The 21,671-nt window shown below is 38.8% G+C and overlaps 1 protein-coding gene across 6 annotated transcripts in view; it reads left to right on the top strand.

The window, feature by feature from the left end:
- The window catches only part of LOC106082505 (klarsicht protein), an 841,622-nt gene that overhangs the window by 696,795 nt on the left and 123,156 nt on the right, over positions 1–21,671 (top strand). For all 6 annotated transcript variants that reach the window (XM_059361071.1, XM_059361070.1, XM_059361068.1 and 3 more), the window contains 2 exons: positions 6,091–6,963; positions 12,529–12,759. In XM_059361071.1, coding sequence (XP_059217054.1) covers positions 6,091–6,963; positions 12,529–12,759 — 1,104 coding nt within the window. The remainder of the gene's footprint in view (positions 1–6,090; positions 6,964–12,528; positions 12,760–21,671) is intronic.

Raw genomic sequence — 21,671 nt, forward strand, 5'->3', positions numbered from 1 at the left:
AATTTGTGAAATCGGCACTGCTGAATGTCAGCTACGTCCTGCGTAGAAGAACAGACTGCATTTCATCAACATGATATGAGTCAGATTTTCGACAAATGTGTTCCTAGGAAGACACGAACTGTTTTTGATAATGATATTAAAGTATTTATTTTATTGTATTGTTTAAAACTCAAGCTCGAGACCTTAAATTTGGTGTTTTAGAGCGTTTTGAAAAATCGGATTGCTTCGAGAACTAAAATATGAAACAAGCTCGCAAAACAGTCAACACTTTACAAGGTCTTTACACCAACTTAAAAACAAGAAGAAAGCGTGCTAAGTTCGGCCGGGCCGAATTTTGGGAACCCACCACCATGGATTCTGCTCAAAATTTATACGAAATTAATTAAGTTGTAGGACATAATTTTATTCTAGATACCAAACTTCTGTCTGGATGATCGAGAGACCGGTTTACATGGGAGCTTTATCAGATTATAGACTGAATTTGGCCGTATCTGGCACAGCCAAATCGGACAAAAATTGCGGCTTCCAGGGGCTCAAGAAGTCAAATCTGGAGATCGGTTTATGTGGAAGCTATATCTAAATCTGAACCGATATGGACCATTTGCAATCCCCAAAAATCTACATGGACATTAAGTATCTGTAGAAATTTCAATATATATATATATATATATATATATATATACATATATATATATATATATATATATATATATATATATATATATATATATATATATATATATATATATATATATATATATATATATATATATATATATATATATATATATATATATATATATATATATATATATATATATATATATATATATATATATATATATATATATATATATACATATATATATATATATATATATATATATATATATATATATATATATATATATTACAAATGGAATGACTAGATTAGTGTACACCCATCCTTTGGTGGTGGGTATAAAAGTAGACACAATGGAAGAAATCAAAACTTACAAACAAAATTAACTGTAGCGGAAATTAACTGAATTTACGAAATGTGGTATGCAATACATCGGAAAAACGAAAAACAAGTTGGAGACACAAATCTCAGGTCATAAATGCGATCTAAAACATAGCTCTAACGTATAAACTCCAAAAACCGCACTAAAATCCGATTATGCGGAAACAACCACCATCCCGAGCTTGAGAGAGTAAAAGTTCTTAATAGCGAAGTAAACTACCAAAAAAGAATCACAGCTACGACGTTTCACATACTCTCAACGCCTACACACCATCGAATCAACTTCAAGACCCACACAGACAATCTAGCACAAAGCTATAGGATGCTGATCAGCAAGGCCAAATTCCAATCAGTGCAAAGAATACAACCAAGGCGACAATCTATTTAGAGAAAACTCTGCGATTTGTTTTCAATTTTTACTGCTCTCCTAAGCAAAAACAATTTGTAAAACTTTTACACGTATCAAAAACTGTTTTCAATCTTTAATGTTTTTTCCCGAATGATGTCCTTCAATGAAAGGACGAAATATTGGATGAAATATATATAGTTTGGAGAACCAAACGCCAAATTTAAGGCATCGAGCTTAAGTTTTAATCAATACAATAAGATCTACCTATACAGGCTGAAAAGTAAAAAGAACATTAATATTAAAGTATTAATACGTAAAAGAAATTGTGCGTACTCTCGATGGAAGCGTTGTAGAAGACCTGAACTTTTTAATGATTACAAGCGTGTGAGCCATCAGACCAATTCCAGTATAAATGCGACGAAAATAGCTTATTATAATTGGAGATATATTAAGTCAGTTGGAATAGAAAGTGATAATGCATCAATTGGTAGTCATGTTGATCTGGATGAAAAAAAATAAGAGTTTCTTAAACATATGTTTTCCTGAATTTACTAACTTAGACTATAATAGTAAAAGCACCTCACCAGACCTGCGTTTTGAGTGATATCGTTGGCGCTGTAGAATCAGTAAAGTCTAATACCATTGGTTCTGATGGATTGATCCAAAAAATTTTAGGATAATTCTACGCTTTATTCTTCCGTATATATGTCATCTTTTTAACAATATTATTTTAGGGTGTTACTATACACAGTCTTGGAAATTGGCAAGAATAGTCCCAATACCCAAGAATAAACAGGAATTTAGGCCAATAGCAATACGTTCATAGATCTCTAAGATATTTGAGACTCTAAATAACCGGAAGATATCAGGATATATTGCCAATAATTTGCTGCTAACAGATCAATCAATCTTGCTTCCGGCCAAAGCACATTTGCACTACTGCACTATTGAAAGTAGTTGAAGATGTAAGGAGTGATATTGACAGCGATAAAGTTACTTTCTTGTTCTTGTACATCATTCGAAAGCGTTTGATTTCCTTGATGCCAATATTCTTTGCCTTAAACTAAGACATTTGTTTAAATTTTCTTGAAGAACTACGCCTGTTATATCTTCCTAGCTTTCGAATAGAAGCCAATCGGTGTGTGTTGATAGCCGCTGTTCTAGTTATCTTCCAGTCTCAAGAGGTGTTCCACAGGGGTCCAATGTATTGGGTCCACTGTTTTTTTCCTTATAAAGCAATTACCTTTCTGGACAGTTGCAGAACTGTGGTATTCATATGTATGCAGACGACGTAAAGTTGTATATGAGCTCTGCACCGGGGAGGCTGATCGATAGCGTACTTCGCCATAATAGTGACTTGGATAGGATAAACACATGGGCAAACGCCAATGGTGGAAATGCCTTGTGATTGGTTGGAATCGGGTGACAATGCCGCACAATCTTGATGCGGCAATTGCTGAAGCTTCAATTGAGATTGTTTCATCTGTAAGAAACCTTGGGCTGGAGTTTGATGACAGACTTTCATGGAAGATAGTGGGCAGGATGTATGGCGTTTTACGATACCCCGTAGTCCATAAGAATGATTCTGGCTAAGTAATTTATTCTGCCGAAACTGGTTTTCTACAGTTGTGATGTAACCAATAGGAATAAATTGCACATAGCCTTTAACGATGTCCTTAGAAACATTTTTGATTTGCGTAGAAGAGACCGGGCATCTGACTTTGCCATATAAATATATGGTGTCTCATTCGACTCGTAGCTTAAGATAAGCGGATCATTTGCAAGATAGTTTATACCAATGAACCGTCATATCTGGCCTCTGTATTGCGTTTTGCCAACTCTACAATGAGCAAACATATAATACAAATACATCATCAATATTGTATCGAATATTTTAACAACTGTTCTTTGTTAATGCTTTACGTCTCTAGAATACTCTTCCCAATAGTATTCAAATTACAAGTAACGAAAGACAGTTCAAGACTGCGATTTACAAACATTTTAAATAATTGGTTTTATATTTTCTTTTAAATAAATTTATTGTGCCAGTAAATTATTAAATTTTCTTATAAGTTTTCTTTTTTGCTTTATTATTTATATGTTGTTTAAATTGTTAAATATTTTTATCAATGACAAGTTGTCATTTAAACAACATGTTGAACTCATTATACTTGTCCCCATGCTTTTAAAAGGCAGTGTCTTATGTCTTTTATATGGGTTTTATCATAATAAATATATAAATACAATTTGTAATAAGTATCGATTTGTACTAAATTATTGAAGAGGAGTTTCAGCTATGGAGGAAAATTATCAAAAAAAAATTAGATTTTTGCACACCCCTTCAAATAATCACAGGATTACGAATATGAAGTCCATTTGTGGGGCTCGTGCCTGAGCAGAAGCCCAAAACCTTCCTGTTCAAAAAAATTTTGCAGAATATACAAGGTAAATGAAACAAAGTGAATCTATTAGCTGGTATATTTGTCAAACTAGAACGACAGCTGCTTGATGCTTGTTTTATTGACAGTTCATTACATTGTTTATGAGCCACCAACAACAATTGCTTCTGATTTTATTTCGAACGACAGTTATTCGTGATGGATTTCAATCGCAATTGTGTGATTGCGTTCTATTTGGCTAGAAAATCACAACCGGCTAGTGTTGGCGAACTCAAACACTTCAAAGTGAGCAGAATGTTTGTGCATCGCACTATTAATTGTTATAATGTTACTGGTATCGTTGTCAAACCGTGTTGATGGTAGTCTAAAAACTCTGCAAAAACACCTAAAATGTTTCGACGAGTGAAGACTCCAGTTTAACGTAACCCTTAGTGGCAAATAAATGACTTAAGATATGAAAATATTCCGCGAAAGGATGCTGGCAGCAGTACCTAGCGCTCGACCTCAAGAGAACAAGGTAAGGACTAACAATATGCCAGTATGAATAAGCTAAAGAAAACCATGGTACGAGAATGGCCAAATTACCGACATATTACATTTATGCAACTTGCAACTCGTGTTTTGATCGACTCAGAGCAATAGTCAGGACAAAAGGTGGTCATAACGAGCAAAAGTGAATGGATTCTGAAATTGAAATAACAACTCACCAGGCACTCACGAGAAAATCACGACTCACGAAAAATGTACGAGGCACTGCACTATGGGCTCAAGAACCGATTTTAGAGGCAACAAATCCCAGAGAATGAGAGGGCTTCAAAACGACGCTGACAAAATTTGAAGTCTATGTATATGATATATGCCACTCCTACTATTAGCGGTGGACGTTTAATTAACCTCCTCCGTGTTGATTTTTGGAACCCTTACAGGGCGCAATTATTATCTGATTTGTCGAAAATTTTGCATACTGACCGCTCTTGTGACTTCCAACCTAATTTTCCTCGTCTTTCTTGGAGCACAAGTTTTTTCATCCGACCTCGTCTGACCAAATTCATATACTGTCATAGCAGAAGTTATTGTGCAAAATTTCAGCCAAATCCGATAATAATTGCGCACTCTGGAGAATCATTCGTCATCATTCATCATAGACATTCTCTACACTTTGTCTAACTTTGAATGTTACCTATTGTAAAAGAAGTGTATGGTAGGATCTTCTTCTACATCTTCAACCTAGCTGCAGAATTCCCGAGTTTTTTTATAAACCTTGTATTTTCTTAATCAATCAGTATCGGAATGTCGTTGTTTGTCACTTGAAAGACGAAAATATCGGACTTTGCAATGTGCAAACTAAAGTACGAATTTTGAAATGAGATAAGCTTGTAAAAAAATACACTTGCAATGTTTTTAATGACTTTAAAAATTCGGTCAAAATATAGATTGGGATTCCATTTTATTTGCATGATACATCATGGCTCCTTTTTGTAGCAGCCACAGCTGCCTTATGTCGCAACATGTATATCAGGGAATAAGCCTGACAAATTCGATTTTCGATAATCGTGCATAAAGTTAAGGAATGTTTAGTTGAACATAGCTGTCATCTCATTTATGGCAGAGAACATAAAAAACTTAAAAAATTCTGACATTTTATATATGCTTTTAGTAAAAAACCACTGTTTGCCTCATCTATTTGCTACTAATTTCATGGTTCTTTTTTTTTCTTGAATGTGTTGAGGCAATATGTCTTTGTTTTACTTGGTTGTTATATCTAACGTTGTTTCTATTTTTTATGTATGTTTGTATTAAACTGACTTTTGATTGGAATTTCTGTTGATGTATGCAATGTTTGAGTGTTCGACTTGATATACGAGTACGATGATTGCGCATCTTTGAGATGCAATTTGCCATTAGCTGTGATTGCTGATGTTGTGTCTGGTGTATTGTTTCTTGCCTATAAAGCTAATTAAACTGAAACGCTTCTTTTGCAAAGCATCACCATTATCATCATCGCCAGCATTGTAGTTTTTCCCCCCTACTTTATGTTCAATCTATCATTGCTTTTGTGCTGTCTTTTTGCTTAATGTTCATCAATTACTAATCATCCATCCATAGCTGCTTAACTGCCGCCAAGCGAGGCTTCTAATTTAAAAAGTAAAAATTGTTTTTCTATAATTTACTCATTGATTTTTTTCCTTCTCTCTGTTTTTCCACCTTTCCCATTTTCTATGGCTGAAATTTTCATTTGCTATTTTGAATTTTGTTTACAAAAATGCGTGATGACTTCGTTTCAACATGGTGTGATGATGGCCATTTGAAATTGTGATGCTGTTGCTTGATCGACGTAGCTTCTGAAATCCGCTGAAGTCTCTTCGGATGACGAGGGTTGGCTCTACACCGCATCGGGTAGACACCAGCAGCAGTCTACGACGGCCCATGACAGCTTGAATTCCAATCACATCGCCAGAGTTATTTCGTCGACAGCTTCAGGTGATTTTCATGGCTACGATCTGACGTCGGCTGCTGGTAGCATTCAATCGGCCACAGTGTCATCTTCAACCGCATGCACCAGTGCTGTGGGTTCGACCATATTGGGTGACGCTGACTCGGATAAAGAAAACAAGCAGGCTGCTTTAGGTTTGACAAAAATCCACAATTCCCCTGTAGCCTCCCCCACAACATCAACAACTTTTGTGGTGGTCACCACATCGCTGCTAGACTCAGAGGAAAGTTGCTCAGCCCTGAAGGAACATTCTTCTGGTGCATCTGTGGCAAGATCCTCCTCCTGCGCCGTAGGGGCCAGCAGCAGTAGTCGATCCAGCAGTATAACCAGCAGTTCATGCTCTTCCAATGATATGCTGACGGAAGCCACTACAACCACAACTTCGATGAAGTCGAATGCAACAAAGATTCGTTCCAAACCACAGCATAAGCAGCATCAACGCCGCGAAATGGAATTACAAATCAATAATAATCATGGCAATGGCCACCACCACAAGTCTCCGACATCAACAACTAAGCAACACAATATTGTCAATAACACTAACAACAACAACAACAACAACAATGATGCCAATTCATCGCCATCTATCAGCACAAATACTCTGCACAAAACAATCAACAATGGCAACAGCATGATTGCCCCAGCATCTTCCTCACCACCGCAACATGCCAGAAATTCCTCATATTCCGATGATGCTGCCAATGGCAATCTGGAGAAGGTAAGTCACAAACAGCAAAAAACAAAAAAAAAAAAATAGGAGACAGTAGTTTGTAAGAAGGCCTGCAAATAGTACATGCTAGGCCAAGGAATCAAACAACCAAGCACGACAAACTAACTAACAAACCATTTCCATTAAAAGTGTTAGGGAGCGGACGCATGAAATGGAATGGCTGTCAGATTGGTTGAGTCTTTGAATGTTCGTTCGTTCAATCGTCTAGTGTTGCATTGCTGGAATAACTTAATCCCAATAACTGGGAGGCCGCATTTTCGTTAACGGTGTCAGTGGTTAGACGATATTACCACAAGCAGTAGTTTAATGGAACTCTCTACCACGACATTTTTGTGGACTATTAGACTGTTTTGGAAATAATGTGAAGAATAATCCCTCCAGCAATGTCTTGAGGTTGTCTGAGGAATAAGATCAAGTCATTAGGTGCTAAGGCAGGACTTATTAATTTGCTTGTTTGAAAGTTCAAACGGCCCTTTGTTGACCAGGTTCTGTTCCAACCAACCGCAGCAAAACCATTGACTATTTCAAATCTAAGGCCACATAATTTTGAGCCCTCCCACGGTCAGTAATAGCATCAGCTTCCCACAATCCGGATCTCCCCATAGGATTTTCGCTGTCTTACCGACCGTTTCGCAGTTCCACAGTGTTACATCGACCACGCCCTTAACTCGGACGGCATCGACCCGAAAGGCTTCGGGGTAACTAAGTTTATTGACGACAGTCCTCTGACCTTCACTGCCAAATTGTCTGCTCTTTCATTTCCCCTTACTCCGCTATGACTCGGCACCCAAACGATGCGGATTGTGCTAGCCTCAAAGAAGGCGGCAATGTCCTTTTTACACTCTAAGACTATTCGTGACCTTACCGTTCTGGTTGTTGTTGCCCTGATGTCCGTAAAGATGTTCACACTCGACAACACACCACCTAACGCATTCCGTGATCGCCCGGATCTCTGCCTGCAGTGTAGAATCACAGGCCCACTATGTTCTCTAGCTTTGATCCATCTGTACAGCGTGATCTCCCAGATGGGCATACCATAGTTCCGTCAAATCAAGACTGTGCCTCAGACAGCAGTGTCTCGCACTCGACCTCAAGTGTCATCACAGGTATCCGATCGAAAACCTCTTCTTATCCTTCCGGGTTTTTTATCGTCGCCTCGATTATACCACGATGATATGAGTTGACCTCAACCTCACTCCATTTTCCCATCGCCTTAATACTCATAGCCGCAGTGGCTGCCTCGCACTTAATCGGTATGTCAATGGGTCGGATATCTGGAATAGTCTTCAGTGCCTAAGTGGTCGTGGTCCTCATAGCTCCGCCTATGCCAAGACAATATGTTCTCTTAATCTGTTGTATGGTCCTTATGTTGCACCTTTTCTCCATAGCAGTCCACCAAACTACTGAGCCGTAAGGAAGTATTGGTCTAATTACGCTCCTGTAGAGCCAGTGGACTATCCTCGGATTTAGGCCCCATTTCGAGCCTACGGCCCGTCTACATAGTACGCTCCCGAATGTGACACTAATTATTAAGTTACCTGTCCAAGATCATTTCTAAGTACTTGACCTTGTCACATATATCGTTTGCCCCACCTTCGTGGAGATACAAGGCATTCTCTATGATAACCAGTTTTGTTTTTTGAGCGCAATGTATTAATCGGTTTCTTGAATATTGACTTTTTCGTTTTTTAGATTATTCTGTTATTGGCAAAAAAAAACTAAATCATTAAAAAAATTGTCGAAATTTTGTCGTAAAAAAATGTTATAAATTTTTTTTTCGATTGAGAAGATTTCAAAAAAAAATTGTCTTTTGAAAAAATTAATTTGGGTAAAATGTATTTTTTTTTTTAAATTTGAAGAAAAAACATATATTGCTCAATATTTTTCTTGAGAGAAAATTTCATGCAATTTAGCTTTGTTGGATTATTTTTTTTAATTTATTATTATAGCAAATTTCATTAAAACTTTGCCTTAAAGAACATTTCATTCAAAATTTCGTTTTCTCGGAAAATATAAAAATTTTGTCTTTCTTTTCTTAAGCGAAATGTTTTCCGTTAGAAGTTTGTCTCAGCAATAAGTCAATCTGAAATAACAGAAACTGAAAAAAATATGCTGGTCGACTTTTAACTTCACTTCAAATTTATTTATAAAATTTTTGGAAGTTAAATAAACTGGTTTAAATGGTTTTTTTAAAAACTTCAAAAACTTAAACCGGTTTTTTCAATTAGTTCGAAACCCGGTTTTAGTAGAAATCCGTTTTATTGATCACTCTAGTATCCTCGATAACACCCGTCCACTTGGGAGGAAAAATGTTCTATTTACTGTAAGCGCAAATACCTGAGTATTTTGCTGGAGAAGAAAGGACCAGAAAGGCAGCTCTTGCCCTATACTCTTGTAGTGACAGTGGTTAAAGTGGCATGTCATGCATTGACTATTTACAACAGTTGTCAGACCTTTAACTCTATATGGTTGTTGTTGTTGTAGCAGTTTGTTGTGTTCCATCTTTTGTCTGCTTGATTCTGACTCTATATGGTGTTATGGTCTGGTGGACGGCATTTAAAATACTCACCTACTGTTTAATACTCAGCTGCATTTAGGAAGACACCACTGGATGCACTGGATATTGCACTAAATGCCTCTAGTTACCCACCGTAGGCCACCGAAGCGCAGAGATTACCATGTCCGCCTATGACGCCGAACGCATGGTTTCGAATCCTCGCGAGAACATCAGGAAAAATTTTCAAGGGTGGTTAACCCCTCCTAATTCGAAATTCTGCACAAAGAGGTGTCGCACTGCGGCACATCTTTCGGTCTCGGGTATAAAAAGGAGGTCCCTTATCATTGAGCTTAAATTTGAATCGGAAAGCACATATTAATATGTGACAAATTTGCTCCTGTTCCTTAGTGGAATGATTTTGAGCGAAAATTTGTATTGACTCTGGCTACCAGACTAAAGGTGGACAGGTGCAACTTTTACCATTGTGGGATAATCGGGGCCAAGATAGGAAACCCGGTTGGACTGAAAGATATTTTGGATCGGACCTGAAACAGCACTTTAGGCCACTTGCGAGATACTGGTGCCAGCGTCGCGGTCATGGTTTGGCGAAGTTCAGAAATTACAATCGGTATTTCATCCTACATGGATGGCTCAAAGGCAGTACAGGCATGGGATCTACATAAAAGAATCCAGCCCCTAGTTTGCTTCTGGCTACCCCACCATAACAAGGTCCTGCAGGCAAAAGTCAAACGATTACTGAAACCTGGAATTAGTACAGTGTCAATGCGAGCACATCGAGTGGGAACATTTTTACGCACCAACGGTTAGTCATTAGGGCAATAGCAACCAGGAAGACAAATAAGCACCTTTTCTGTGTATCACACAATAAGCATCATCCCAACCCCAGGAGGGGTTCGTCTGCGCCGGGCGGACCAGTCATCGGTCTTGTCTACGTGCCATTTGTCGAGCTACTGAACACAGTAGAAGGGATGGCCAGGGCGGCTTCGGTGGCGAAGTGGGACACGGTAGATGGTTGCCGGACTCCGAAGGCACTATAGCCGGTCATTGACCGGAGGAGGACGAGGGAGTTGCTGGCGTTCAATAAGAAGTCGATGAGTACTTTGACAGGGGTCATTACCGAACACCTAATACCTCTAGTACGAGGTCTCACATTTTTCCTTTTTCTTCCCTTTCTCTCTCTAGGATACCACAATGGGCCAAACTGGTTTCCAAGTAAACTAACCTTTGGTGGGCGACCCATTCAACCTTACCTAACCCAAGACCCCATAAATTATATACATTATTGGTTGCCATGAGATTTTAAGTCTATCTGGTCATGACCCTCCGTTTGTCTGTCTGTCTGTCTGTGGAAAATACGCTTACTTTCGAAGTAGTAGAGTAAGTAGGTTAATATAGGTCGTTTGGGATTGTAAATGGACCATATTGATCCATGTTATATATAGCTCCCATATAAACCGATCTCCCGATTATTATTCTTGATCCTTGATTTTACTTTTTGAGCCCCTAGAGGGCGTAATTTATATCCGATTTGGTTGAAATTTTGTACTATGACGTTTTTCATGGTATTCAACAAATGTGCTAAGTATGGTCCGAGTCGGTTCAAACCCTGATATAGCTCCCATATAAACCGATCTCCCGATTTTACTTCTTGGAAGTAATTCTTATCCGATTTGACTGAAATTTTGCACGGTGACTATTCCTATGAACTTAATCGCCCTGGCCAAATATGATTTCAATTGGGCCAAAACCAGATATAGCTCCAATATAAACCGAACTCCCGATTATACTTCTTGAGCCTCTAGAGGGCGTAATTCATATCCGACTTGGCTGAAATTTTGCACCGTCACTATTTCTATTAAGAAACTCCAAATAATGCTTGCGCTGACAATACACCAAATATAAATAACAACCTTCGTGTTTTCCCTTTCGCCATTCTATGCAAGCAGTATCGGTTTGATTGGGATTGTGGCATCACTAATGTTACTTTCTCCAGTGCAAATATTAAGTCAGAATATGTGCTGGTTCTCTACCATGGATTCGCTTACAATCTTTAGGCTGCTTTACATGTGACTGTTAATTTATCCATGATATCGATTTTTGAGTGCAGCTCTGTCCAAGTTCGTTTAACCGCCAGAATTTTGCAAATTACCAATCCTCTTGAGAAGAAACCACCTGCGTGTAAAATTCAATTATGTTCAAAAATTACCTACGTCTGCTACTGCAATTGCTTGGCTTTGACTTTTGTTAGACCAGAAGAAAAAAAAAATCATCTCTATGATTTGCTGCCATAAATCATCACATGCCAAATGCAGTAAAACGAAACGCAATTCACAATGCGCACGGCGGCACGGCAGTGTAAACCTGATATATATTAATGGTGGTAAACGTTTTCACAAATTAACAAATGATTTCCGTTACAACATGACTGACACTGCAGTCAGCGGGGCTGGGGCCAATAAGACAACAATGTTGGCACAAAAGCACAAACAACACCAAAGAGAAAAGCGACTAAAATCATTGATCATGATTTAAGTTTAGAGATACATATTAAAAAATAATAAGCGGAAATCATGTAAAGTTTAAAGAAAACCACGGCTCGCCAACAGGCCCATGGAGATGGAGTTGGCTAGGCAAAAAGGCAGGCTGATGGGCAAAACATGGCACACACACATTCACACACTTATCAGCCTTCGACAAACGGAGGCAAAGTTTTCTCCCAAAAGGCTAATAGCAATCGATGGTAGCCGCTTTTTCTTTGACTCCATTTTTCTTGTGGGCCATTCAGCAGCAACTAGCCAACTGCGGCTAACATACTTTGTTACCATTTCTTTTCCAAAACAATTTGTCTTGGCATTGTGTGATTTTTCTCCCAAAGTTTATGAATTTTGAAAGTATTGCATACAAATTGCTTTGGTGTACCTCCTTACAAAAGCAGGTTTGAAATAGGCTAGAAATAGTTTTTTTCTGAATTTTTAAAACTTTTTACGAAAAGGCACGCCAAATCTCATTATTATTTGTGTTGTTGTTTTTTTAAGGAAAATATACGCTCTTATACACGTGCAGATCTTTCCAATATCAATGTCAAGCCCAATGACAATCAGCAGTACCACCACAGCCAGTACAGCCAATACGGCTCACCTTCGGTCACTTTGATGTATGCCCAACAGTTGCATGGCAATAATGTGGGCAAACGTTTGCCGCCACGTTCCCCAGCCAAATCCCACACATCCACCACTACCAGTACATCGACTATATCACCCGTAAAGGTAAGTTTGGGATTAATATTTTTTTTCTTTTTCAGTCCATTTTTAAGAAATTTTTACGCGTGTTTGATAAACTGATAAATGAAATATAATAACTTTTTTGAATAAGCTACAACATGGTAGTCGAAAATGTTATTGGTAAAGCTACTATAAATACCACTTATAATTTCTTGAAACTACGTTGCACAGTGGGATAGAATGCAAACAAAAAAACAAGCTCGATGGATGATCGATTCAGACCATATTAGACACGTATGTTGAAAGTCATGAGAGAAGCCGTTGTACAAAATTTGTGCCAAATCGGATGCGAATTGCGCCCTCTAGAGGCTCAAGAAATCAAGATCCCAGATCGGTTTATATGGCAGCTATATCAGGTTCTATACCGATTTCCGCCAAACTTAGCACAGTTATTGAAAGTCATAACAAAACACCTCATGCAAAATTTCAGCCAAATCGGATAAGAATTGCGCGCTCTATTGGCTCAAGAAGTCAAGATCGGTTTATATGGCAGCTATATCAAAACATGGACCGATTTGAACCATACTTAGCACAGCTGTTGGATGTGATACCAAAACACTACGTGCAAAATCATTTCAGCCAAATCGGACGAAAACTGCGCCCTCTAGAGGCTCAAGAAATCAAGACCCAAGATCGGTTTTTATGGCAGCTATATCCAAACTTGGACCGATTTTGGCCATTTACAATCCCAAACTAATAAGAAGTGTTTTTGCAACATTTCCCTCGAAAGTTAGCGTGCTTTCGACAGACAGACGGACGGAAGGACGGACATGGCTAGATCGACTTGAAATGGCATGACGATCACGAATATATATACTTTATGTGGTCTCAGACGCATATTTCGAGGAGTTACAAACAGAATGACGAAATTAGTATACCCCCATCCTATGGTGGAGGGTATAACTAGTAAAAATATGCCGTTTGAAAATAGGGTAGAGATATCTCTACTATATATATATATATATATATATATATCTTCCAGCTAATATGGCCTTTAAGGCTTTATAAGTCACTTTTTTTGTCCGATCTTTACATGATATGTTTTATTTGATGTAGATATAGCTCCCTTATATACCTTTGAGCCAATATGGACTTTTAAGGCTGTAGAAGCCACCGTATTGGTCGTATCTTAACAAATTTAAACGGGAGATGTTCTATTTGCCATTCCAGACGTGCGTAAAATTTTATAAAAATCGGTTCAGATTTAGATATATTTCATCCGATATGCTCTTTTAAGGCTGTAGAAGGCACAACTTAGTTCCAATCGTAAAAAAAATCTTACAAGGTTCTATTCCACATTTCAATAGGTGCGCGAATTTCAACATAGGTTGCATGTATTATAAGTAGTACGTTGATTCGGTGATGTAGGATTTTATACAGCGGTTTATACGATTTATATATATTTTAACCTGTATTTTCGTTTTTCAGAGGTTTTTTTGTTTTTACTAGTTTTTTTTTCGATTTTGATACAGCATCAACGCACTGTGTGATGCGTTGATGCCGTGTCAAAAATGAAGTTATACCAACACAAATAAAATTTGGAGTTTTCGAAATTGAATTGTATATAGAAACTGAATTTTGGGTAACATTTTCCCTTTGGAAAATCTGGAAAAACTCGAATATAGAATGATTCACCCTTAAAATTGCCACCAAAACCCGGAATCCGAGCACATCATGACGTCTGATAACAAAAATTTCAGAAATAAAATAAGAAGAGCAAGATGAGACTTCAGGGGGCAGTAAAGGCTGTATCAAAATATAGTCCGATCCTGTACCATATGCAAAATGTGTATGTGCATACCCAAAAACATAAAACGTTTGGAATCTCTTTGCGACAAATAAAGCTGTTTTATTCAGGATGTACTGTTTTGATAGTAACTGTGCAACATTTTCCTTCACTGTTAAAATTTAGTTGTGAATTTGGCACTTTTTGATACAAAAGTCACTTTGTTAATGGTAAAACCGTTAGGAACTTTGTCTGTGGTAAAAATTTGTCACCATTTACCCCAAAAATTACAAAAATGCTTTAAAACCAATAATAATTTGTTTGTAGCGAAAGATGCTATGTTACACGAAAATATGATTCGTTCACCTTGTTTATCTCTTGTGTCTCTTCCATTTGACGACGGAGAATGTAATCGCGTGAGTGAGATAAATGACGGACAGACGGAGGGACATGTCTAGATCGTCTTAGATTACTTAGATACGAAAACCAAGAATATGCTACTGCAGACGCTTGAGGGAGTCTTCCAATAAGGGTTACCTTTTACATTTCGGGATTAGAGAACACAAAAACAAATATTAATCATCGAAAATCGTTTTAATGTTTTTCAAAATATTCCCCATTAAGATCTATACACCAATTGTCGAAGCACTTTTGTCACTTTGAGGTATCTATATCCAAAACATGCATTCTGAACGCATCAACCGCTGCTTCAGGTGTAGAAAAACGTTAACCTCTCATTTTATTTTTTACGAACGCAAATAAAAAGAAGTTATTCGGTGCCAAGTCAGGACTATACGATGGATGACTCATCAAATCGATGTTTTGAGTGCTCAAATAGTTGTTTCGCATTTTTTGGAGCGTTTCTTTCGACCAATCGACACAAGCCTATTTTTGAGCAATTGACAAATTGTATAGGATTCAACGCAAACAAATTTTTTTGACGGTAAAACGTTCATGCAATATTGAATGTATGCTGGTCCCTAAGGCTGTCTCAATTTCACGATAGGTCACATGACGATCTTGCAATATAAGTTGGCGCACAGCATCAATGGTTGTTGGAACAACAACTGATTTTGGACGACCTTCACGAAATTCGTCTTGGAGTGAACTTCGACCTCGGTTGAATTCACCATACTATCGATAAACACTGGTCCTTGATGGAGCTTCATCGCCAAAAATTTAATCAAGTTCATCGATGCACAGTTGTTGAGTTAATCCACTTCGAAAGTTGTGAAAATGTTCACGATTTAATTCCTGATGGAATATTTCCGGCGTTACTACAGAAAGAGGCAGACTATCTGGCGCCTCGTCTGGCCAAAACTTTCACAGCGTGCCTAGGTCTTTCATATACCCCGAAAGCCTGGCAGAAGGCAAGAGTTGTGTTTATACCTAAGCCCGGCAAGGCAAGTTATGCGACACCAAAAGGCCTACAGGCCCATAAGCCTTACGTCCATTCTACTCAAAACCATGGAACATATTGTGGACAACATGATAAAGAGTATGACATCCAGCGAACTGCTCAAATGCAAACAGCATGCCTATGTCAAGGGAAAGTCGATGGAGACTGCCCTGCACGAGGTTGTGCATAAAATAGAAGAATCCTTCGATGGCAAAACGTACACACTGGCGGTATGCATTGACATCGAGGGGGCTTTTAACAATGGGCGGAGCGACATACTGATCCAACCCTTAGACCAGTACCGGGTGAACCCGGTCCTTAGAGACTGGATAAACCATATGCCAAGGAACAGGTGGATAAATTGTGTGTCCAATGGCATAAATATAAGGGAGAAAGTGGAACAGGGCACGCCACAGGGGGGCATTTTATCGCCACTCCTATGGGTGACCACCATAAATGACCTATTACGGATGCTGTCTGAGGAGGGATTTGAACCAGTCTGCTACGCAGACGATGTTATAATACTTCTAAGAGGTAAGGATCCGAACGAACTATGCAGATGGGCCGAAAGGGTCTTGCATATGGCATATGACTGGGCTAGACCCAGAGGTCTCAATGTTAACCCAGAGAAGACTGAAATATGCCTGTTCACGTTTCCTCAATAAGACGATTTCGATATCTGACAAGGTCAACTACTTCGGTGTGATCTTGGACAGGACACTGAATTGGAAGTGTCACATTCAGGGGCGTACTGAGAAGGCTCACATATGTTGGGCACTATGTAGACGGGCCATAGGCTCGAAATGGGGCCTGAATCCTAGGATAGTCCACTGGCTCTACTGGAGCGTGATTAGACCAATACTTACTTTCACCTCAGTAGTTTGGTGGACTGCTATGGAGAAAAAGTGCAACATAATGACCATACAATAGGTTCAGAGGACATGTTGTCTTGGCATAGGCGGAGCGATGAGGACCACGCCCACTAGGGCACTGGAGACTATTCTAGATATCCGACCCATTGACATACAGATTAAGTGTGAGGCAGCCACTACGGCTATGAGACTAAGGCGATAGGAGAATGGATTGAGGATGGGAGAAGCTCATACCATCTCGGTATAATCGAGGAGACGATAGGAAACCTGTAACAAAGGGAAGAGTTTCCGATCGGATACCTGAGATGAACCTTAAAGTTGCGTGCGAGGCACTGTTGCCATCGGCACAGTCTTGGATTTACGGAACCCTAGTATTGCCATCTGGATGATCATGTTACACAGATGGATCAAAACTAGAGGACAGAGTGGGCCTGGGAGTATACATTGAAAACCCAGAGACTGACATCTGTTTTAGACTGCCTGACCATAATACGGTCCTGCAGGCGGAGATCCGGGCTATCATGGAATGCGTGAAGTGATGTGGTGTTAACGCGAGGACGTCGAGTGTGAACATCTTTACCGACAGTAAAATTGCCATAAGGGCAATAACAACCAGGACGGTAAGGTCACGAACAGTCTTGCAGGGTAAGAAGGAGATTAACGCCTTCTCTGAGGATGAGAAAATCCGAATCGTTTGGGTGCCGGGCCATAACGGAGTAAGGGGAATTGAAAGTGCGGACGATTTGGCGGTGAAGGCCAGAGGACTGCCGTCAATAAACTTGGTTAACCCGAAGCCTTTCGGGTCGACACAGTCCGAGTTAAGGGAGTGGGCGACGAATGCGCATGGAACATTGTGGAACAGCGAAACGGTCGGTAGGACGGCGAAAATCCTATGGGAAATCCAGATCGTGAGAAGACGAGGCTATTACTGAAAGGAAACAAGAAGGAGGTCAGTATAGCTATTGGTATCATAACGGGATACATAGTACTACGAGCTCACTTATGTAAAATCGGTGGGGCAAGTGATAGCATGTGTAGGGCATGCGGGGAAGATGATGAGACGATGGAGCATTTCCTTTGACACTGCCCGGCTTTCGCGTCCAACAGATACCGGTACTTAGGTGGAGACACAATATCAGACATGAACCAACTTAGGGGAGTGGCATTGAAAACAATTAAGAATTTTGTAAGTTGCACGGAATTCCTAACTTAAAATTTTCTTTTTAGAGGTCACTATAGTTTCTAGAGCGCACAACAAGCCGATTACTGATTTAGGTGTATGTCCATAGTGGCATGGGGCGGATTAATATCTGCACCCTCTTTTCAACCTAACCTAACCTAATACCATTTTTTGGACGAGATGAATCTTTTATGTCACTATAAACTACTCAAATATCGCTCGCATGTCAAAACGTTCAGAGAACATATAACCTCAAAAATGTCAAGTTTAACGATAGAGTTGTCAGTTAGCAGATTGTAACACATGGGTTGTCCAAATCCGAAATATAAAAGGCAAAACTGGTAAAGACAAATTGCAAAATTCCAGTGATTAGTGAACTGTATATAGTATGTAGATGCTTGTTGTTTCTCTGGATTGGGGAATAACAAGCGTGGAAAAAACACAGGAACTGCAGGAAAATAAACAAATAACAAAACGCAGAGAAATTTCAGTAAACGTAACAATATTTGTTTATTGAGGTAAAAAGATTAGTGTGTTAGAGTTAGAATGAGCTAAAGTGGTAGAGAAGGGGGTTAATGAAGAGAGAAGAAGACTTTACCGGTCAAGTGCTGATGAACAAGTGATCAATCTTAAGTTGGTAAGAAAGGAAATTAGCAGTAAGTGTTCCAATTCTATGTTGTTTTTTCAGTACTAAATGACGTTTGTTATTCAACTCTTTTACAATTCGATCAGAGTTGGAGAATTCTGGTAGTAATTCTTTTAATTCAAATAAAGTAAAGTAAAGTAAATACAATTCAATTCATATACAATTCAAATAAAGAGTATAAAATATACAAAAATTCATATTTTATCGACAGGATTGTCCAATTTTCCTCCCTTTACCTGCAGTTTCTTGGAATTTTATTCATGTGGTACATATAAACAACGTATCCTTAGTTCCTCATATGCCAACCTATTATCAATAACAGCTGTATAATATCCAAATTGTGCCTCAGATATATTTAGCAAATTGTTAGTTCATGTCAAAGTAGAAACATATTCCTCTATATATTCACATCATCGTTCGACAAAATTGCGGCTGGCACATCCTTACATGAAAGACCCCACAGCATTTTTTTTTAAATTAAGATCTCTTTGACAAAACCATTGCCTCTAATTGATTTTACACCTCAACACAATGCCACAAGCAAAAGAAAACACGGATTTTCTTTGATGTTTTTTCAGTTTTCCACTTTTGTGCCTTCTTTGCACAATTTCTAATCAAAAGCAAATGCAATTTCTTTCACATCTGGCTTTTCACAACAAATCAATGTCAATAACATTTTCCTGCCAAACCGCAAATGTGAAAAATATTTGCATTACTTTGAAATAAAATCGGCTGGTATTTGTCTGTGGGTACATTATTGGGAAAGAGATAAGATTGGTGAGGAAAGAAGAGAAGTGCGCGAAGAAAATTTTGTTTGAGTTTTCATTCGTTGACTCCCATGGTGGTCAATCGCAGCCTGGGAGCTGTGTTTTTACTGCTTCATTTTTTCTGTGCTCACATTTTTTTGTGTTATATTTTCTTGCGTACTTGTATGGCTAATGTTATTGGTTAAGAGATGTCAATCATACTTTTTGTTAAATTTATTGCGGAAATTTTCCTAATAAATTTAGGGAACATATGGTATGATCAAGAAGAGTCTTAATCCTGAAATTGAAGAATGCCAAATGACAAGTTTCTGCAAGGGTTTTCAGTCTTCTTGCAGTGACAGTTATTAGTTGTGAATGGAAAACCTGGGTTTTTTCAGGGGGACCTGTTCTGGATGGCATAGAGCTTCCGCTCTCTCTCTAGACACATAGTAAGCTGGAGAAAGAACGTCGAAGAAAGCGTAAAAAGGGGACTGAATGGGCTTTACTCCAGTATCAACCTGATAGGAAACAGTTGAGGACTTAGGCTGAGGACGGTATATCGGATGTATATGGCTATTGTTCGAACGATTTTCGCCTATAGATGTCGTGCTTCCAACCACTGTCTCCTACTCAGGATGATCGAGAAGGTACAGATGCTGATCTCTACAGAAAGGAAGAGCGAGCAAGGAAGATCCCGAGGGAGACGCTTTTTAAGTCTTCTTGGTGACAGTTATTAGTCTTGACAGTTATTAGTCAGTTCCAGTCTTTGTCTTTGGTGACATTCTTAACATATGTCCTAGTAATGGTGAGGGCCCCAGAAAGACTGAGATGGCAATTTTCATCAGAAGGAGAATGCTGGGTTTTTTCAGGGGGACCTGCTCTGGATGGCATAGAGCTACCGTTCGCTCCGGGGCCTAGTACTTAGGCACAAAATAAGCTGGTGAAAGAACGTCAAAGAAACCGTCAAAAAGTGAAAGGAGTTGAGGGCTCAAGCTGAGGACGGTAAACCAGGTGTATATGACTGTTGTTCTCACCTTCGGATGTCGGGTATAGCATCGTGCTTTGAACCACTGTACCCTCCGTGGGTTGATCATGAAAGCACACGTTACTGCTGCTCTTTGGAGCAAGGATGAGTGCCCTGAGACATACATATGTTGGGAGTACATATATTGTGAGCAGTGTTGCCATTTTTGGTAGGTTCTACCAAAATTGGTAGGTTCTTATTTTCTTGGTAGGTTAGTACGGTGACCTCAATTTTTGGTAGTTTTTCCATCATATAAATATCAAGTTGATTACTGCAAATATCGTCGATGATAACTCAAAATTCGAGTGCAGAACAAAACCATGGATGTCGATGAGCCAAATACTGTAACAAGGCTTCAAATTTCAGTAAAAACGACGCAAGTTCTAATATTGACTGTAACTGGTACAAATTTTAAGGGATTTCTTTAAAACTTCGTAAATCCTGGGTAGGAAATGCGCCTTTTGTGCGTTAAATGCCTTCAATCGGAAATCAGAGTTATGTGGCAGTTGCATACAAATATGGTCAGATCTAGTCCATACTCAGATGTTGTGGGTCTATGCAACTCACCATAACAGCGAACATTGGTAATAAAGCGAATTTTTGGGCTCAAACATTTAAATCGACAGATCGATTTATCCAAACTTGTTGCGGTTGTGCACTGAATACGGGGCAAAACTACGACTTTCTGAACTCAAAATTTCTTATCGGGAGGTCAGTATAAAGGGTGCTATATCAATATAGATTGATTCCGAAAAAAAGATGGACGGATATGTCTAGATTCTATATAATTAACGCTGATCTAGTACTTTGTAGCATAGAAAATGTATAAATTCGTGTTTCCAAATGAAATGGCAAAATGGCTAACTCTTCGGTGGTGGGTATAAAAACAGATGCCACATTTTTGGCTTGAAAAACAATTGGTAGGTATTGGTCGCGTTTGGTAGGATTTTTCTGAAATTTTGGTAGGAAATAATTTTCTTGAGTGGCAACACTGATTGTGAGTGTCGCAACGAAGATCGTTCTTAGACTCAAGTAGTCAGGTTACTGGCGCTCCTCAAACTCTACCCTTTCATCTGTTGTGCTTGGAGTTAGAGACGCTTTGGGCAGCCCGCTATTCGCGACGCAAATGCTTATATACCATGGTACTCCTTCGTTCCTTGGTGACGGATTGAACGTAAGACAGTGGGATAGAATCGATAAAATTAGCAAAAATCTGTCATCGATATCATTTGCAGAATTTCAAGACATTAGGTGGCTGATTTTTTACTATTTTTTATGTTATGCGTCGTTTTCCCGAAAACGAA

The sequence above is a fragment of the Stomoxys calcitrans genome, chromosome 1 (assembly GCF_963082655.1).
Source record: "Stomoxys calcitrans chromosome 1, idStoCalc2.1, whole genome shotgun sequence".
NCBI classification, from domain to species: Eukaryota; Metazoa; Arthropoda; class Insecta; order Diptera; family Muscidae; genus Stomoxys; species Stomoxys calcitrans.